The sequence below is a fragment of the Rattus norvegicus genome, chromosome 5 (assembly GCF_021556685.1).
Source record: "Rattus norvegicus strain SHRSP/BbbUtx chromosome 5, alternate assembly SHRSP_T2T, whole genome shotgun sequence".
Classification (NCBI taxonomy): Eukaryota; Metazoa; Chordata; class Mammalia; order Rodentia; family Muridae; genus Rattus; species Rattus norvegicus.
The window spans coordinates 144,687,546-144,707,500 of NC_141538.1; the positions used below are offsets into that span (position 1 = coordinate 144,687,546).

Below are 19,955 nucleotides of genomic sequence, written 5' to 3' on the forward strand. Positions count from 1 at the left end.
TAATCCCAGCACTTGGAAGGCAGAGGCCACTCTGGTCTATGTAGAGAGTCTGGGACAGTCTGGGCTACATAATAAAAGCCTGTTTCTTGGGGTTGGGGATTTAGCTCAGTGGTAGAGCGCTTGCCTAGCAACCGCAAGGCCCTGGGTTCAGTCCCCAGCTCCGAAAAAAAAAAAAAAAAGCCTGTTTCCAAAACAAACGACAACCCAAACACACTTATAAAGTATCATAACAGATCCACTTGGATTTTATTTTAGTACTGTATTTACAGATTGATTTTCTGGATAACTGACATCTTAGGATTTCTAAATAAATATTACATCATTTGTTTCTGTTTTGTTTTGAAGCATTGCTTCATGTCTTTTGGTTAAATATTGTATTTTACAAACTTCAGAAAGTTTATTCTTGGGTATCTGCTTTTTAATCTAAACTACCTGTCTCTTTCCTATTGTATACTCAGCTTGGATATCACTGTCCTGTAAATATTTCTGGGTTTTCAAGCTCATTTGGACTTTCCTTCTCCACACTCACAGATGTGTTCATTCCTTGTTTCCTGCTAGTTCTGCTAGGCAGTGAGAGTCCCCTGGAGAGTAACAGTACTCTGTGTGTCCACTTTACAGGAGACACAGAACAATGATCTCAGGGTAGTACATGCATTACAGGGGAGGTGACTGTGCTGTGGGAATATGTAAGACAGATATGTAACTCAGACTTATTTTTATAGATGTGATAAAAGCTCATAATCAGCTGACTGAACATAAGGGACATTGTTATTAGATATAACGTGGACAAGCCTGATTCGGTTGGTTGAAAGGCCTAAAAATCAAGGCTGAGGCTTCCCAAGGGAGAAGGAAAGAAGAAATTGCATCTACAGACAACTCTTAGATTATGTCTAAGACGTCTGTCCTTGTCACCTTCTCTAAGGGTTTCAGATTACTACAATTGTACAGACAAATCTCTATGTATCTCCTCTTGATATAGCAACAGACTTATAGTTTATTTGCAAGTATAACTTCTTTAAAAACTTTGTAGTTTCTAGTCTATTTATTTCTAATCAGTTCCATGTGCTGGTAGCCATACCCAAAGATTTTGCTTTTCTGGGAACGGGACTTAAGCCTGCTTTCTTTTCCAGCTTAATCCTTGGAATATATCCTTCCTCTCCATCCCACATTAGGCCGTCACCGTCTCTTACCTGAACTAGTGATTGAGAAGCCCTTACTGGCTTCTCAGATTAGCCTTTTTCCTCTATCTATTCTCCAAACTGCTGCCAGAGGTCTCTTTCTGGAAAACAAACACGATCATGTCACTACCTTTCTTAAGAACCCGTGATGCCTCCCTACTGACTAAATTTCCGTTTTAGTTCATTATCTCCTGTTTTTATTTCTTATTTCCTTCTAGTTTCTTTGCGTTTAATTTTCTAACAGTTTTAGATAAATGCTCAGGTTACTGATGCTTCTCTTCTGTTCTAGTGGGTCATTAAAGTTTTAAATTTTTCTAAGCATTGCTTAAATCAATCATACCCGTTTTGATATATATTATTAACTACCGTTTTGTTCAAAATTCAAATTTCCTTTGTGACTTCTTTGACCAATGGGTTATTTAGAAATCCTTTATTAATTTTGAAAGCTAACCTTTTAAGTTTTGGTAGAAACAAAACAGCAATTTAGTCCCAATTTCTTCATCTTTTTCCAAGATACTATACATATCAACAAGAAAAGTACTAAGATTGAGCAATTAACCTCCCCCCCACCCCCCAGAAAATGCCACATTGTAAGTAAATATGGCCCTGATTATTCAGGCTTGCAAAATCTATACAAGAACTCATATCTGAACGCTGGAGAATGTCAATAAGTATAAGGAAATCTATGGGGAAACATCACATTTCACTTTCAAAAAGGAAGTGTCCTATCTTAAAAGTCACGTCTGGAACTGAAATGGAGTAGGGGACTCTCAGATAGAAAAAGAGAAAGGATGTATAAACATGTCATCAGGGTATATCGAGAGTAGCTTAGATAGTCCCAGAAAGACTACCTTTCTACAAATGATCCAGTTATGATTGCTCTGTAATTTCTTAATCTGAACTGTGCAGGAAAGCTATAAACTAATGGCAAAGCAGAGGCACCCTCAATGGAGTCAGCACTTACATCACTGAAAGTACTGGAAAGCAGGGGAGACGGGGTGAGGCTACCCACTCTTCTGGATGGAGTCCTCAAGCAGAGAAAGCCAGGAAATTATCTTGCTACTAAAGTACAACTAATGACCCTCCTACCGTCTTCTACCAGGAGCTTCAGAGAATACATCTCATTCAAAGTTAAGCTACAGACAGAAAGTAAGCATCCACACAGAGACAGTACATAAAAACAGAAGAGGCACATCTTATAATCCTGGCACTTGACACCTGAAAGGTGGAGGCAGGAGGATGGAAAGTTTGAAACCAACTTGAGCCATACTATACAGTGAGACTCTGCCTTCACACAAAAAATACAAGAAGCAAAGCGGTGCATCATACCTGAAAAATGGCAAAGCATATGACGAAATCGGTGAAAATTTATTTATTTTATTTTTTTATTTTTTATTTATTTGAGTACACACTAGCTGTCTTCAGATACACCAGAAGAGGGCATCGGATCCCATTACAGATGATTGTGAGCCACCATGTGGTTGCTGGGAATTGAACGCTCAGGTCCTCTGGAAGAGCAGTCAGTGCTCTTAACCACTGAGCCATGTCTCCAGCCCGAAAATTACTTTAAAACAGCAAAGTCCTTAGGGGGAAAACTATATTAATTTTCTCTCTGTCTTCTCATTGTTGAATTTTTGTTGTTTTTCTGTGAGATAGGATCGCACCATGTAGCCTTGGCTGGCCTGGAACTCCCTATGTGGCTCTGCCTGTCCCGCCTCCACAGTGCTAGGACTAAAGGCATGCACTACCGGGACCCACTAAAAAGATCTTAATGAAACTAGGGCAGGATCTAGGACTCAAGGAATAGGGCTGGTGAGATGGCCAAGCAGGCAGAGGTGCTTACCGCCAAGCCCAATGACCTGAGTTCTATCTCCAGGACCCACACAGTAGAAGGAGACAGAGGAAGGGAGATTTTTGTGAGTTCAAGGGAAACTTAGCAAGTTCCAAGCCAGCCAGGCAAAATGGTAAAAATCCATTCCCTATCTCAAAAACAAATAACAACAAATTAAAAAAAAAAAAAAACACACACACACACACACACAGAAGGAAGAAGGAGGAGGAAATGGCCTTTCTAGTATTGCAACTACCACTTTAAGAGCACTTTGCCCTCTCATTAATTATAGCACCTGAAGATTGGACATGAGAGTTACGTAAAACCCTGTTTCAAAAATAAACAAAAACCCCAAACAAACAAACCACAAAATGCACACCCTTTAAAAATCGAAAAAGCAGTGGGGGATAGGGGTGGAGAATGACACAATCTGCTAAGTCAAGACCTTATTTATCTGGCTTAGTTCATCTATTAAACAGAAAAAACAACGAGCAAAACAAAACAAGCACCGCTGACCTATAGAGTAAAAGCGCTGTATAACATATCAGGATGTACCTATGGGGCTGGAGAGATGGCTCAGCAGTTAGGAAAGCTAACTCCTCTTCCAGAGGAGCCCGGTTCAATTTCCAGCAGCCACGTGGTGGCTACCAGAAATCTAGTACCATGGAATCTGATGCCTTCTTCTGGCCCTCTGCGTACCAGCCATGCACATTATGCATAGACATTCTTGGAGGTAAAACATTCATACTCATTTAAAAAAAAATCTTTTTCTAACTTCTTGCTTGCATTGTAATCCTTTAATCATAAAAGAATGTCAAACTTGCCCAAAAGATATAAAAAGAAAGCCACATTAATCAATAACCATAACATTTAGAAAGCAGAAATTATTGGATATAAGATAAACACAGCGGGACTGTGATGGCGCACACCTGTGATCCTAGCGCTGGTGGGGGTGTGTGGGGGGAGAGTCAGGTGTGTCTGTGAGTTTAAGGCCAGTCCCGTCTACAAAGTCATTTCTTTTTTTAAAGATTTATTTATTTATTATATATAAGTACACTGTAGCTGTCTTCAGATACACCAGAAGAGGGCATCGGATCTCTTTACAGATGGTTGTGAGCCACCATGTGGTTGCTGGGAATTGAACTCATGACCTCTGGAAGAGCAGTCGGGTACTCTTAACCGCTGAGCCATCTCTCCAGCCCTACAAAGTCATTTCTAGGACAGACAGAGAAAGCCCTGTCTCAAAAAACCAAAACCCAACCATCCTACCAAACAAAAACCCACCAAACCAAACCAAACCAGAGGATTGATTCTTTTTTTTTTTTCCTTTTCTTTTTTTTTCGGAGCTGGGGACCGAACCCAGGGCCTTGCGCTTCCTAGGTAAGCGCTCTACCACTGAGCTAAATCCCCAACCCCAGAGGATTGATTCTTAAAACTTCAAAACAACAACAAAAGAGACTTCCTACACTCTCTGATTAACAACTTACTGAAACTAGAAATTTATAACAAAATGAGAAAACAGAACTTATCTTAAAATTTAAGACATAAAAACATTAATAAAAAATTTAAAGTCTCTTTAACAATATGGACTAGCGAGGAAGGTATGGAGTCTCTTCGGGACTCGCTAGTTGAGATTCCTATTAGAACGGGATATAGAGACGGGAGTGGTCACCTCTGATAGCCAGGCAGGACTTCCAGTGGAAGGAGGGGACATCAGCCCACCCACAAAACCTTCAACCCAAAATGTGTCCTGCCTGTAGGATGCACAGGGACAAAGATGGAGCAGACTGAGGGGACAGTGAACCAGTGACTGTCCCAACTGAGACCCATCCCATGTGAGCGAGCCAGCCCATGACACTACTGATCATACTTTTGCTATGCTTGCAGACAGGAGCCTAGCATAACTGTCTGAGAGACTCCATCCAGGAGTGGAGGAAACAGATGAGAGATGAACAGCCAAACATCACACAGAGCTTGGGGAGTCCTGTAGAAGAGTAAGGGGTAGAGAGCCAGAGGAGTCAAGAAGACCTACAGAGTCAACTGGGCCCAGTGGGGCCAACAGAGACTGAACCACCAACCAGAGAGCATTCAGGGGCTAGACCTAGGCCCCTGCACATTTGTAGCCGATGTGCAGTTTCATTTTCATGTGGGTTCCCTAACAATTGGAGTGGGGACTATCTCTGATTCTCTTGCCTGCCATTGGATCCCCTTTCCCTACCTGGACTGCCTGGTTGGGCCTCAACAAGAGAGGATGTGCCTACTATTGCAGTGACTAGATGTCCCAGCGTGGGGTGGTACTAATGGGAGGAATTTTTAAGGGCAGGACTGGGAGGAGAAGAAGGAGGAAGGCTATGATTGGGCAAAGTGAATAAAAATAAATAAATAATTGGAGAAGTATGGGCTAGAGGTGTACTACAAATGGAGGTTGCAGCTCCTAGAAAACCATGTAATGAAAGCCCAGCTCAGAAGCTGTGCAGTGAAGTTCAAGGATCAGAAGAAAACTCACTTTTGACTTTTTCTTAATGAGGAAAAAAATAGAAGTTACTAAGTAGTTTAAAAAGGTAGGAAAACAACTTTAATTTAGTTAATCAAAGAAGAAAAACCTTATAAGATGAAAGAAAAATTATAGAGAGCAAAGCTAGAACTAGAATAAATAAACTAGTATTAGTTCTTCTGCTGGGGAGAAAAAAAATCAGGGGTTGAGAAAGATGGCTCAGCGGTGAAGTGGACTGGAAGCTTTCGCAGGTCTCAGGCTTGAATCCCAGCACCGACATGGAGGCTCAGACGCATCTGTCACTCCAGATCTGACACCACCTCCTGATCTCCAAGGGCACCGCACACACCAGTGGAGCATAAATGTAGGTGAAAAATAACTTTAAAAAATCAGTTCACTAAGCTACTGGCCAGTAACAAAGAGGAAAAAAGGGAAAAGCACATATACAAAAGTAAAAAATAGGGGAAACCACAGAAATAGAGAAAGTTTGAAATAGTAAAAACTGTTTTATAAAATTCAATACATTAAATAAAACATGGATAAAATAAAAAATTTATTGTAAATAAATGTGACTTATGAAAGTAATCAGGGATAGTCTGAATATTGATTATTTAATTAATTTATTAAATTTTAAAACTGATTTATTTATTTTTATTCTATGTGCAATTATGTTCTGCCTGCGTGTTTGTGTGAGTGTGCCGGATCCCCTGGACCTAACAGTTGTACACTGCCAGATGGGTGCCAGGCATCGAACCTGAGTCCTCGGGAAGAGGAAATAATGCTCTTAGCTGTTAAGCCTCCTCTCAGGCCCACAAATACTGACTTAGTAAATAGAGGAAGAGCCACCCACCAAACCAACGGAAACAAAACAAACCGGGTCACAAAGTTTTTCAGGCGACTGACTCTACGACACCCAGTAAGGGCTGATGATTTCAATACTGCTTTAAAATTGTTGCAGACTTTAGAAAATGGAAAACATTCAAAAGCTTCAAATGAAATATAATGTTAATATCAAAAATGAAAAAGGCTTTTGTAGAAAGAAAAGCCACGCAAATCGTACCTGGACATTTCAGTTAAAAAAGTAAAGCATTGGGGTTGAGATTTAGCTCAGTGGTAGAGCTCTTGCCTAGCAAGCGCAAGGCTCAGGGTTCGGTCCTCAGCTCCAGAAAAAAACAAGACAAAAAAAAAAACAAAACAAAACAAAACAAAAAAAACCAAAAAAACCAAAAACCTCCTGCTAAAAAAAGTAAAGCATTACTAAACGGAATTCAGTTTCATTAAAAGAAGCTAGGAATGTTTTAATGTTTGTACAAAAGAACTGTTATCAGCTGCTTCATATACACTCAAGAGACACACAGCAAAATCGAACACATATGGGGTGTGTGTGTGTGTGTGTGTGTGTGTGTGTACATGCGTGCATGGGCCACAGGTGCCTGAGAGGCTCTGGGCTCCCTTTGAGGCGCCCAACAAGACGGCTGGACATGAAGAACAGTGCGCTGAAGAACAAAGGAACGACCTTAGAAAGGCGCCATCTCTCCCACCCCTTCCGTACATTCTGATTGAAGTATTTATGAAAATAGGACAGGAATAGAACAAATGCTCCTAACAATAATAAAAACAGGCAAATGTGCATAATGTTTATGAGAGAGACACTGGAACATTTCTCCTAAAGTGAAGAAAACAGAGGATAACCATTGCTCTTCGCTGCTATGGTGTCTAAGCGAGTCAGTGTAATCTGACAAGAAAAAATAAAGGTGAATCCATGACCATGTGGAGACCACATGACTGTAACAGAGAAAAGTCACGAAAATCACTTGAAAAAATTATTCAAAGTATGGGATTCCATTAATAAGGCAGAAAGACTAAACAGTTACAAATAGAAGTTAAAAGCCTTAAGAGCCAATGTTAAGAACCAGTTATAGGGGATGGGGATTTAGCTCAGTGGTAGAGCGCTTGCCTAGCAAGCACAAGGTCCTGGGTTCGGTCCCCAGCTCTGGAAAAAAAAAAAAAAAAAGAACCAGTTATATTAAATATTAAACAAACACCATTAAATGTCAAACCCATTTAATACCAACAAAATGCAGGAAACACACAGGAATACCAAGAGAGAGTAAGTAAGCTGTATGTGACAAAAGCTTTAAAACTTTTTTGAAGCAACAAAATACAAGTATATAGTGTGTTTTTGATTGAAGGCTAGACTAAACACCTTATAGAAGCCAATTTGTTCTAATTTAATTGTTAATGAGGTCTTAGTAAAAGTAACCCGTCTTCTTACATACTGGGTGTAGACACAGCATTTCTAAAGACTGTATCATAAAACAAGAATGGTCTTGAAGGCATGAGAGTACATTATCACCTAAGTCATAATGTATGCCGACAAGCAAACTTCTGAGTGTGAAAACAGAAATCAACGAAAACAAAATAACCACCCCTTATTCCAAAGATCAAAAGACAATAACAGTTTAATTATAAACCTCGATCACTAAAGCTTCTTTCCGCGCTTGGCAGCGGCTAATGCAAGACACATAACTGGTCTAGGTGCTGAGACTAAGTGCAGAGTGCTCAGCGCTGAAAGGGACCTCAGAACACAGCAGCTCGGGAGGTCACGGGAGAGGGTAGAGGGAACAGTAAAAGCTGGAGGGGAGAGTGGTGTGAAATGCAGATCTGGGCCTCGCATGGCCATGCACTTACAGCAACTGTGGTTACTTATACAAGACCGAGTCAGTCACAAGGCTCACGAAGGCCTACCCCTAGCTGAGGAACGGAGGAATGACTGGCCGTTGAAGGCTGCTGGAGGAAGAAGAGTGGTTTTCACTGGGGCACACAGAGTGGCAGCACTAACTGAAAACAGTAAGTTATTTAAAAAGAGAGAGAGGCATGAAGATGGGCTGGGGGTAGAGTATCAGGGGAACTGTAGGTAGGAGGTAAGGAGCAGATACAGTCCTAATACATCCTATATACTCCTGAAATTCTCAAAATAGATTTTAAAAAGAAAGAACAAAACATGCAAACCAACAGTTTATTAAGGTGTATGGCCAGGCAAATCAAGGCCTTGGGCTCTATTCCTAGTACCTAAAAATAACAATAAATGTAAAAGTAAAAATGAATGAATAAGTGGTCCTCATATTAGTGAAAAACTGTTTTGAGGCAGGCACAGTAAGTGATTCGTGCCTATTATCCTACAGCTAGGAGGCTGAGCCTGGAGTACAGGACAGCTTGGACCATACAGTGAGTTTCAGGCTAGGCTAAGCCACACATAAGAACCTGTTTCCAAAAATATATGACAAATAAAACAACAACAAAAACCACTTAAAATAGCAAATTTAACTGGCATCTGGAAATGTTAATTTTTTTTTTTTCAGGACAAGGTTTCTCTGTGTAGCCTGGCTATCCTGGAACTCACTCTGTAGACCAGGCTGGCCTCCAACTCAGAGATGCACAGGCCTCTGCCTCCTGAGGGCTGGGATTATAGGTGTGCAACATCATTGCCCCACTTCAAAATGATAAACACATTTTCCTTTGACCTATCAGTTTCATATCTGGTAATCTTATACAAACGTTAAATATATGTAAAATAATATTTGGAGATAGCACGTAATTAAAAATGTCCCTACTACACATACAAAGTGAACTGGTTAAACAGTGTTTCTCATTATTTCTATGGTGGCAAAACTGCTAGGAAAAAAATGAGGGAAATTCTGTGTTAATCTGGAAAGAGCCAGGGATTCATGGAAGGATGGCTAATTTCTTATACTAAGCAAGAAACATGATGAACCTTGAGCATATCGCTGTGCTAGGAAGCAAGAGAAGCGTCAGTGAGTTATCAACTGGATACTGTGCCTTGGAATTCACTGAATCAAGAAGAATAGAATGAGAACAGTCACCAGTTGGTGATCTCTAGTGAAATACACGTCCTGGGAACGACGATCAGGGAATATATCAGTAACTGCCAAGTCTGAGAGGGCTGATGAAGAGAGGCCCCTGCACCCACTGCCCTTCTCTGGGTCCATCCTTGCACTACCATTTAGACCCCCAGTAGTGCCTCCGAATAGGACAGAATAAAACACTCATGTCTTCTACCCAGGTGAATCAAACTTTAAGGGATAACTTATTTTATAGAAAATACAGGGGACAGAGAAACCCAGTCATAAGAAAACAAAGATGAACTGGGGATATTCTACAATACAGTTTCTGTGAGAAGGTTTGGTAGGTAGTCAATGAAATTTTAAAAAGAGGAAAAGACAAGGGTAGGGGAAAAAGAGTGATGTGCAAATCTTGTTAATTCTGATTCAGATCAACTAAACAGAAAAAGACATATTTGGGACCATCAAGAAATTTGATTCTGCTGGCTCTCAGGGCTTCTGAAATATTCAACCTCCTTGGGTGGGAATTGGGGGTGGGAAGTGGGGGGATCCTCTAGAAAGTACCAGAGACCTCAGAGGTGAGAGACTCTCAGGACTCAAAAGGAGGGACCTTAGATGAAATGCCCAACAGTGGGAAGAGGGAACTTGTGGAGTCCACCTTCAGTAGAAAGACAGGACATCAAGTGGATGGGGTTACCATCCCACAGTCAAAAACTCTGACCCAGCATTGTTTCTGTCTAAAAGAACTGCAGGGACAAAAATGGAGAAGAGCCTGAGGGAATAGAGGTCCAGTGACAGGCTCAAATTGGGATCCAGCTTGAGGTGAGGCTCCAAGGTCTGACACTATTACTGAAGCAATGGTGTGCTTACAGGCAGAAGCTTAGTGTGGCTGCCCCGAGAGGCCCAACAAGCAGCTGAAACGAGTCAAATGAAGAAACTTACACCAAACCAATGGACTGAAGTTGGGGACCCCTGTGGTTGAATTAGGGAAAGGCTGCAAGAAGCTGAGGAAGAGGGTGACCCCATATGAAAACCAGCAGTCTCAACTAACCCGACCCCTGAGCTCTCTCAGACACCCGGCTACCAATCAGGCAGCATACACAAGCTGGGCCAAGGCCTCAGACACATATACAGAGCTTGGTCTGTCCTCAGTGGGAGTAAATGCCCCTAACCCTGGAGAGACTCGAGGCCCCAGGGAGTGGGTAAGCCTGGAGGGGGCTGCAGGGGGGGTGGGGGACATGACATCCTCCTGGAGACAGGGTGTAGGAGGAATGGGGTGAGGAACTGTGGGAGGGCAGACTGGGAGTGGGGTAATGACTGGACTATAAAAAAATAAAAGTAATAAAAAGTTTTTAAAAAAAAGAAACAATTTTCAGAGATGTATGTAGAATATGACTTAAAATATTTGCAGAGAAAAAAAAAGCAAAGGTAGAAAAATTCTAACAAAATGAATAATGATTACATACATATGACAGTTTGCCATATTAGTCTCTGTACTTATATATAGGCTTGAAAATGTCTGTAGGAAAGCACCTAAAGATAAGAATGAGATTAGCGGTTGGGGATTTAGCTCAGTGGTAGAGCGCTTGCCTAGGAAGCGCAAGGCCCTGGGTTCGGTCCCCAGCTCAAAAAAAAAGAATGAGATTAGCAACATATTAGTACAACAGGATACCTGGCTACGTCCCTAAAATCAACACTTTTCTTTTAAGGATATAAATTTTATAATGAAAGGCTGACTTAAGAATAAAGAGAACAAAAGTCAATTATTTGTAAGATAAAATTTTCAAATGATCACATCAGGGCTTTTACACATTTTTGTGTGCCTGTTTCAGATTTAATAGCATTCTCACCCAGGTTCTGTATGAAGGATTTACAGATGAGATATAAAAATAAGGTCTTATTAGGTTGTCATTCATGTATACATGTATATATATATATATATATATATATATATATATATATATATATATATATATATATATCTCCATCCAAGTATTATGTTAAGATACCAGTACATAGAACTGTATACACAAAACCGCACATACATGCCATATAGAAATCGACTACCCGATTCGGAAGATGGCTTTAGTTCCCTTACCATCAATATTGAGCATCATTTTCCACATGGCAGGCCGAACAGATTGATGGAATCCAAACCATACTTCCCTGCCCCCTCCAAGAGGGTGGTCGTATCCTTCTGGGGCTGAGAAAAAGGAGCGCCCCACAGGCGTATATCTACAAAATTAAAATGGTATGCTTACACTAAGGCAAAGACAGTGAATTTATTATAATGAGAATTATAATTATAAATACGCAATGAAAGCAAAAAGCTATTCTAAGTGAAGAAATTCAATGGCAGCCTTCTCTGATTTTTGTCTTATTTTAAGAATCTGTTAGTTTACAAAGCAATATAAATGTATTTTACTATTTTTTTTTTTAGATAAAGTTTCACTGTGTAGTCCTCCACAGCCTGGAACTCACAATGTAAACCAGGCTGATCTCTAACTCAGAGATCTGCTTGCTTCTGCTTACCAAGCGCTGGGATTAAAGGCGTTTGCTATCTCACTTATTCCTTAAAAACTTGTTTTTACCAAAGTATAAGAATATTGCAACTTTAAAATGTTAGAGAGCAAGTTATTTCTATAAATATGTTCAAAGATATACATTTGACATATTTAAATCCAGAAATATGAAATTCTAGTGTGATTTTAAAAATAGTACTTCTCTCCCCCCTTTGCCCATGCAGGAGCTCAAGTGTGCTGGGCAAATGCTCCACCCTCCCTGTCCCCTATCACCAGCCCAAGAGCAGCAATTTCAACACAATCTGATACTATTATATAAAATATGAAATTACTTTTAAAACAGGTGACTCAAGTTCATAGTATATCTGAAAATGCCAATTATTTAAGACTTATAGGTCCTAAGAAAAAAGGCTAGAAATTTCTCTGTAAAATAATTCATTAGATTAGCTAAACTAATGGATATTTTACATGATACTGTTGTACAAATCAAATAATGAAAAACATACAACACATGAAGGATAACCAAGGAAGGCATGTACTACTCTCTTAGGAAGAAACCCTTCTTATTAAAGATATAAAGAGGAAAAAGGGCCAGCACCACCTACTTCATAGAGGGCAGATGTCGGAGCACCACATCAACGGCATGGACCGGGTTAGTGCTGATTGGCTTGTCTAATTCCAGTGGCTCAGGCAAAGTCCGACCAGTCAGAACTTCATGTAGTAGGTGCCAACTGACTCTGGACACAAACTTCACTGACACCTTGAAAGGGCGATCTTTTCCACCTTCCCCAGGTAAAGTAACATCTAAATCTACCTGTTAATGTCATGAGACCCAAGTATAAAACATTGAAAGAGATAAATGTAAATTTAAATACATAGTTTATTCGTGGTAGTTACATTCATCATTCTAAATCACTGGAAACTACTTAAAAATATTAACATTTTGGCAAAGAAAGAATGAAGAACTCTTTGGAAGTGTTATTTGATCATTTCTCAGCCATATTATTAAATGAACAACCCAAGTATGAAAGACTGTGAAGGACAAAAGCTTTTGGTAAAATGAGAAAATAATCATGACTCTGCTTCCTTTGCAAAGAAGAAACACGAGAAGGAAGCATGAACCAGAAACAAAGAAACTGGGAGTGGATTGGAAAGGATAAAAGGAAAGGCACTAGTGTATTGGGGTGGAGTCTTGCCATTGGGGAACATTCTAAAATTCTAAATACTCTTGTATCAGCTCAGCTACCTGAGAGGCTGGAAAGTCACCTGATTCATAAATTCAAGATCAACACAGATGAGCCAGCTATGGTGACTCATGCTGGTAATCCCAGCACTCAGAAAACAGAGGCAGCTGGGAGGTGGTGGCACACAGCTTTAATCTCAGCACTCGAGGTGCAGAGGCAGACAGATCTCTGTGAGTTCAAGGCCAGCCTGGTCTACAGAGTGAGTTCCAGGAAGCAAAAACAAAAAAACAAACCCAAGACAAAAAAAAAAAAAAAGAAAACAAACGCCAACATTGAAAAAAAAACAAAAAACAAAAACAAAAAAACCAAAACCCCAACAAACGCATTTGAAATGAACAGAATCAAATGAATGGAGAAAACAATAATCCTTTCAAGCATAAATCACCAACTGCTAAAAATGTAAGAATAATATCCTTATAGGTTATTTCTTACATAAAAACTAAAAAGAAAAGAAAAAGGCTGGAGAATTGTTCCATAATAAAGACCTAAGACATGACCCTGTTAGCATGATCCTGGACTGGATTCTTTCTCAGAGGAGGGGAAGACCCTAAAGAACATAATTAAACAATGGGCAATGTGGGGCTGGGGATTTAGCTCAGTGGTAGAGCGCTTACCTAGGAAGCGCAAGGCCCTGGGTTCGGTCCCCAGCTCCAAAAAAAAGAACCAAAAAAAAAAACCCAAAAAACAAAAAAAAAACAATGGGCAATGTTAGTATATGGATTATCAATTTAAAAAGTCTTATGTCAATATTAAATTTAATTAAGTTGGTAAATATAGTATAGCTTTTATCCGTATTGTTAGGGAATAATACATATTAAAGTATTATTAATGGGCATAATGTATGCAACCCAAGTGTGAATGGATTAGGAAAAGGTAAGTAAGTATATACGTGTTTCTTTATATCAATATATTAAGCAATAATGAAAGAGCAAAAGAGAGTAAAAAAAAGATGTTTAAATCAATGCAGCGAATGTTAAAGGCATTAGTGAATCTGAGTGAAGGGTATATGAGTGTTCTGCACTATTCTTGAAGCTTTTTTCGTAAACCTCCAATTATCTCAACAGAAGTCTAAAAATGATCCTATTAGCACAGATTATAATTTTAAATGGTAGTAAAATAATTTAAAGGGAGATCTAGGGAATGGCTCAGTGGTTAAGAGTACTTGTTCTTACAGAGGCCCTAGGCTTGGTTCCCAGTACCCACATAGCTGCATACGACTGGCTATAACTCTGATCACAAGAGATCAGATGTCCTTTTCTGGCCTCCTCCAGCATGGTGCAAACATGGTGCATAGACATACTAGCAGGCAAAACAGCATATAAAATAAGAATCAGTAAATCACATAAAATAAGAATAAACACATCTAAAAGAGAATAAAGGAGATACAGCACAAGGATAGCTTTACAGTAAGAAACACGGCTTACCCCAGTAGTTGCCACAGGAAGTGGATTGGCTGTGTAAAGGCTTCTTTTTCCATCATAAACTGGTCTACGGTCTCCAAATATAGTCACTTTAAAATGCTGAACCATTGAGTCAACTACTTCTCTAAGAAAGGGAAAAAACACATTCACACAATCCTCTGCAAGATGAAACACAAAGTCACCAACCGAAATAGTTCCTGGAACTGTTTAATGACCTCAAACGAGATTTGCTTTCAGACCACAGCTTAAAGTAGCAGAAAAGACTGATTACAGGCAAAGAATGATCATAATTCTCAGACCAAAAAAAATGAGTCCAACAAATTAATCATTTTGGGATACTCTTGATCAGAAAACTAATATTAGAATTTAATTCAAAATCTCTTTCATCTTTTCTAAGCACTCCCCAACTATTTTCCTTTCTTTCTCAAAAAGATGTTTGCACAGTGCTAAAATAAATCTTATTAGATCTCTATTTAGAACAGTCTATTGTGTCACAATTATATTCTCCATTCCTACAGTGAGTTTATGAGAGCAGGGAACACATCTATGTATATTCTCTATAGTCCCCTCTTACAACACCACCCAGTCAGTGAGGGGCTGTGGAATGTCCGGCTAGGGATGGGGCTGAGCAGCAGAACATTTGCTAGCATGTACAAGGCCCTGTGCTCACTCCCCAGTACCACAAAGAGAAAACTCTAGTTTCCTTCAGCAAACATTTTGATCCTAATATATAGTAACATGGAATGGCATTAAAAAATTATAGACTATAGAGAATTATACCAAGGACCTACAACTGATATATTATTTTACTCATAAATGCTTTAAGACAGTGAAAGATATCTAAAAGGATCTATGCCAATTTATGTCTAGAGAAGAATTCTTTACACAATCACAATACATCACAATGAGAGTACACTTATCCAGTACTGGGATGAGTAGAATCAAAAGATTAAAATCTAGCCCAGACAAGTAGGGAGGAAAGGGAGAGAAGAAAATCAAAATTTTCTAGAACAAAGAAGAAATCAAGCAGACTTAATTCCCCGGAAAATTTTCTACACAGAACCAAAAAATTCTCTATTTCCCACCCTGTTTTTCAAATTTTGTGTTTTACTGAAAAGTGTTTTAAATCAATATCATGTCTTTCATGTGTAATGTGACACCAAAGATTTGATTCCTCAACCTTGGGGTTCAACAAATTTTAAAGACTCTGCTGTTTAAAGTTTCCTTTTGTGGCCATTATTACAAAGTCCAATAAATATATATCACCATCAAATACATCATACAGATCTCATGTATTAGAACTGAGTGGTCCAAACCACTCACCAAAATGGTAGAGGGTATTAGAATAGTGGGGCCAAAATATCTCAGAGATAAAGACATCCTGCTTTGATATATAGCACATAGTGGTTCCTTAATAAATTTTCTAGTAGTGGACAATAGATCTGGTTCAGTGACCTTCCAAAACTGAGAAAAAGACATGTAAAGCTGAATTGAACAACTTTACTCCTCAGTGAAATCTGGCTGTATTTAATTAACGGTGCCTCCATTCTCCTCAGTTTGAAACTGCTCCTTACCTGACGACTTGATGACCCACCTCTCCACAGCATTGGTAACTTTCCTATCTGGACTGCCACCACCTTAAGTTAAGACTTTAGTTCTAGCAGTTGAATTACTTACTCTTTTTGTTTTTAATGTCTTTAATTTTTTCGTTCTTTTTTTTTTCTCCTCCAATTCTACTTAAAAGATATCACTGCTAAATAAACCCCGATGCTACACTTTTATTCCTAAAATACAGAAGCCTGTGCTAGGGTTGGGTGTGGTGGCCCATGCATCAGGGGCAGGTGGATCTCTGAGTTCCAGGCCAGCCTGGTCTACAGAGAAAGAAAAATAAAAGAGCCAAGTCCATCATCCTTGTCAGCTCTTGACCCATAGAAGCCCTTGAGGTAACTGCCGTCCCCCCTGCCAGCTCCATTTCCTGTGCCCATTCTCCTAAGTAATCCCTTCTGATGTGTTTGATAGGCCGTGCACTCCTATGTGTTCTTATGTGACCTTCTATGTGTCACACTGCTGTGGAAAGATCAGTCACTATTTTAATAGTTATTTTTCACAATTATTTTCAAAGGCTTCCTCTGTGAAAAGCAGGTGTAAATGATTATAAACTGACTTGATTCAATTGTGACTGATACAACATAGTCTACAGTACTTAATCGCTCTCCCATCAAGTAGACTTTACTCATCTAACAGACTGACAGCCGTAAAGAAAACACAGTTGCAGTGCATCCTTTCCATACAGGCAGCCTTATGAGCTGATGTAAGAATTCACCTCTGGATATGTACCCAGAAGGAGTGTAGGTCTAAGTGAACTTTATCAAGGAACTACTATGAACAATGAATTGCTCTCCTAAATGGTTCTAATCATCTACACCCTTTGATGTTCTATTTTATTTGTCTCCATCAATATTTTGCTATCTAATATTTACTAGCCTGATAGGCATAACTTAAAACCTCTTTAAATTTAGCTCTCACTCACTATTAAGTAATTTGAACATCCGGATGTGTTACTACTCTTCTGCAAATGCCCTGTTTGTTCCCTTTGCACCCACTGGAGTTCTACATTCTTCCTGTTGAACTGAAGACATCCTATTTATATTCTAGATAGTAATTCGCAGTCAGGATTAGTCACTATAAACACCTTTGCCCACAACTGTTTTAACACCGACTACATACCTACTTAACTGAATCCATAATTTATATTACTGAATTAATCGATTTTTTTCACCTGTGGCTTCATACTTTTGAGATGCTGTTCAAGAAACACTACATCAATACAGACTGCGTATTCCTTATCTGAAATACTTAGAACTAGAAGCATTTAGATTTTTTTAAATCTCTGCATATACATACATATGTATACATAAATGTTATTTCTCAGCTTGGAAGAAAAACAAAATCCTGTCGACTGGAGGAAATTTAATGAAACCAGTCATATACTAAAGGAATGAGGCAGACACAGATGTACAAGTGCTACATATTTTACCTTCCTATTTGGAAGCTAGAATTAAAAAAGAAAAGTATATGCCCTGATAGCAATAGTAGGCCAGGGAATGAGACAACATAAAGAAGGCATTCAGTATAGGAAGCAAAGTTGAGGAATGCTATGGCTATGTGCAAGATACACATGGAGCTGGAGACAGTGCAGGAAGCATTTGCTGTTCTTACGGAGAACCGGGGTTCAGTTTTTAGCACCCATATGGCAGCTCACAACTGTCCATAGGCACACAAAGGGCACACAAACATTCATGTGAAACACTCATAGACATAAAGCCAAGAGATATACATATATGCAAATGCCTCAATGAAAATCCTTAATTGTGGTGGCTAGTTCTATGTCACCTTGACAAGCTAAAGTCATCTAAGAGGGAACCTCATGTAAGGAAATGCCCCTGTAAGTGCAGGCTATAAGAAAGCCCGTGGGGCTGGGGATTTAGCTCAGTGGTTAGAGCGCTTACCTAGGAAGCGCAAGGCCCTGGGTTCGGTCCCCAGCTCCGAAAAAAAGAACCAAAAAAAAAAAAAAAAGAAAGCCTGTAAGGCATTTTCTTAGTGATTGATGATGGAGGACCCATCCCGCTGTGACTGGTGCTATCCCTGGGCTGGTGGTCCTGGGTTATAGAAGAAATGGGGCTGAACAAGCCATGAAGAGCATGCAGCACTCCTCCAGGGTCTCTGCATCAGCTCCTGCCTTTAGGTTCCTGCCCTGTTCAAGTCTCTGCCATGACTTCCTTTGATGATGAACAGAATATGGAAGTGTAAGCCAAATAAATCCTTTCCCCCCCACAATTTGTTTTGGTCATGGCGTTTCATCACAGCAACAGAAATCCTAAGTCAATGAAATATTAAAATGTTAAAATTACAATTATGCAAAAGCAAAAATACAAAAGAAATCATGCTTATCAGTTAGAATTTATTTAAATTGTAAGAATTTGTATGTATGTGTATATGTGTGTGGGGTGTGCAAGTGTGTATGGGTGTGTGCATGTGCACATGTGTGTGCATGAGTGTGGATGAATGACCTAAGGGTCCTCATGCTTGCAAAACAAATACTTTGAGCACTCCCATAGGCCCTCACAAATGTTTCAAGTATAACAGAGGTTTTTCAAATGATAAATGGATATGCCACAATGCATTATCATCAAATTTAGTAAACTGTTCTTTCTTTTTCTTTTATAAATAACAAGTTACCACTCTATAGGCTAAAGCTGGCATCAAATTCATACCAAGCCACCTACTTCAACCTTCCTCCTAAATGCTGGATTACAAGTGTGAGCCGACACATGTAACTTTCAAACAAGTTCAATACCAAGAAGGAACTCTAGCAGTCATCAGGTACTATTAGCTGAGTCTCAGTATAGCATGGTTATGGAATATCTGTTTTCTATTATAACAATAGACGTGGAGAGGGTGGGGATAGAGTCTCTTGACTCTTTTTATTCCAATGGGGAATTTTTAGCAAAATATTTGTGTATATCATTAAAACACTTTCTTAGCTTTATAAGATGTGAAACTATGTAGCCAAAATACATAACATTTTTGAAGTGGAAATTATGGTTTCTTTGGAAAGTCAGTTGTACTGGACGGTGCTTTGCTGGGGCAAACACAGGCGAAAGGATGTTCTGCTAAAGCAAGCACGTGAAAGGACACATGATGAAAGAGTCTTTGCTAACAACACACATGTAGTAGTTCATCTAAAATTGCACAGCTGAGCTCTGTTGGTTGTGACTCCATAGAGAGAAATGCACCAAAAAAACTTCTGGTGGTGTTCTGGCGGCTCCTTGCTGCTTCCTCAGACTCAGGCTGATTGGCAGAGTGATGTCAGCCAATACAGATTGATGTAGACTTTTGCTAAGATACAGACTCGTGAGGAGGCAAGACCCAATGAGGACATGTGACGTTTGAAGGGAGTAAAATAGGACTCAATGGACTGCGATTAGCCTTGTCTAACTAGCTTAGCATCGCTTCTTGGTTGTGTGCCTTAGCTTCATTGAGAGGCATGGCAAAGAACCTCTCCTGGCCCAACTGATCCTGCTGACTTGTGTGGATTTGGCTGAGGCCTTGGTGTTTCTGGTAGGTTGTGTCACTGCTGATGATTCGAGTCTGCCATCCTGACACTACTGAACTGGACGGCTGGGATATTTGTGAAGTACCCGCAGATGATCGAGCTGCCGCTGCTGAACCCTGTGAACTGAGCTACTGATTTCCTGACCACTAAGATTGGATTTGCTCCAAAGAACAATTTCTAAACAGATTCACTTCCCCTTATAGTCTTTTTTTCCCACTACCTCTGGAGGGTGGTGGGCTAGAAGGGAGGTTAAAGCATTTAAGAACCCATATTAAAGTAGGTATGA

At 39.6% G+C, this 19,955-nt stretch overlaps 1 protein-coding gene across 3 annotated transcripts in view; it reads right to left on the reverse strand.

Moving 5' to 3' along the window:
- The window catches only part of Ago3 (argonaute RISC catalytic component 3), an 84,849-nt gene that overhangs the window by 49,354 nt on the left and 15,540 nt on the right, over positions 1-19,955 (reverse strand). For 2 of the 3 annotated variants that reach the window (XR_015619743.1, NM_001271193.1), the window contains 3 exon segments: positions 14,557-14,677; positions 12,494-12,702; positions 11,465-11,601 (listed from right to left, as the gene is read on the reverse strand). Coding sequence is in view for 1 of the 3 variants with exons in the window: in NM_001271193.1 (NP_001258122.1) it covers positions 11,465-11,601; positions 12,494-12,702; positions 14,557-14,677 (467 nt within the window). In the remaining 2 variants the exon portion in view is untranslated. 3 annotated transcript variants of the gene reach the window in all.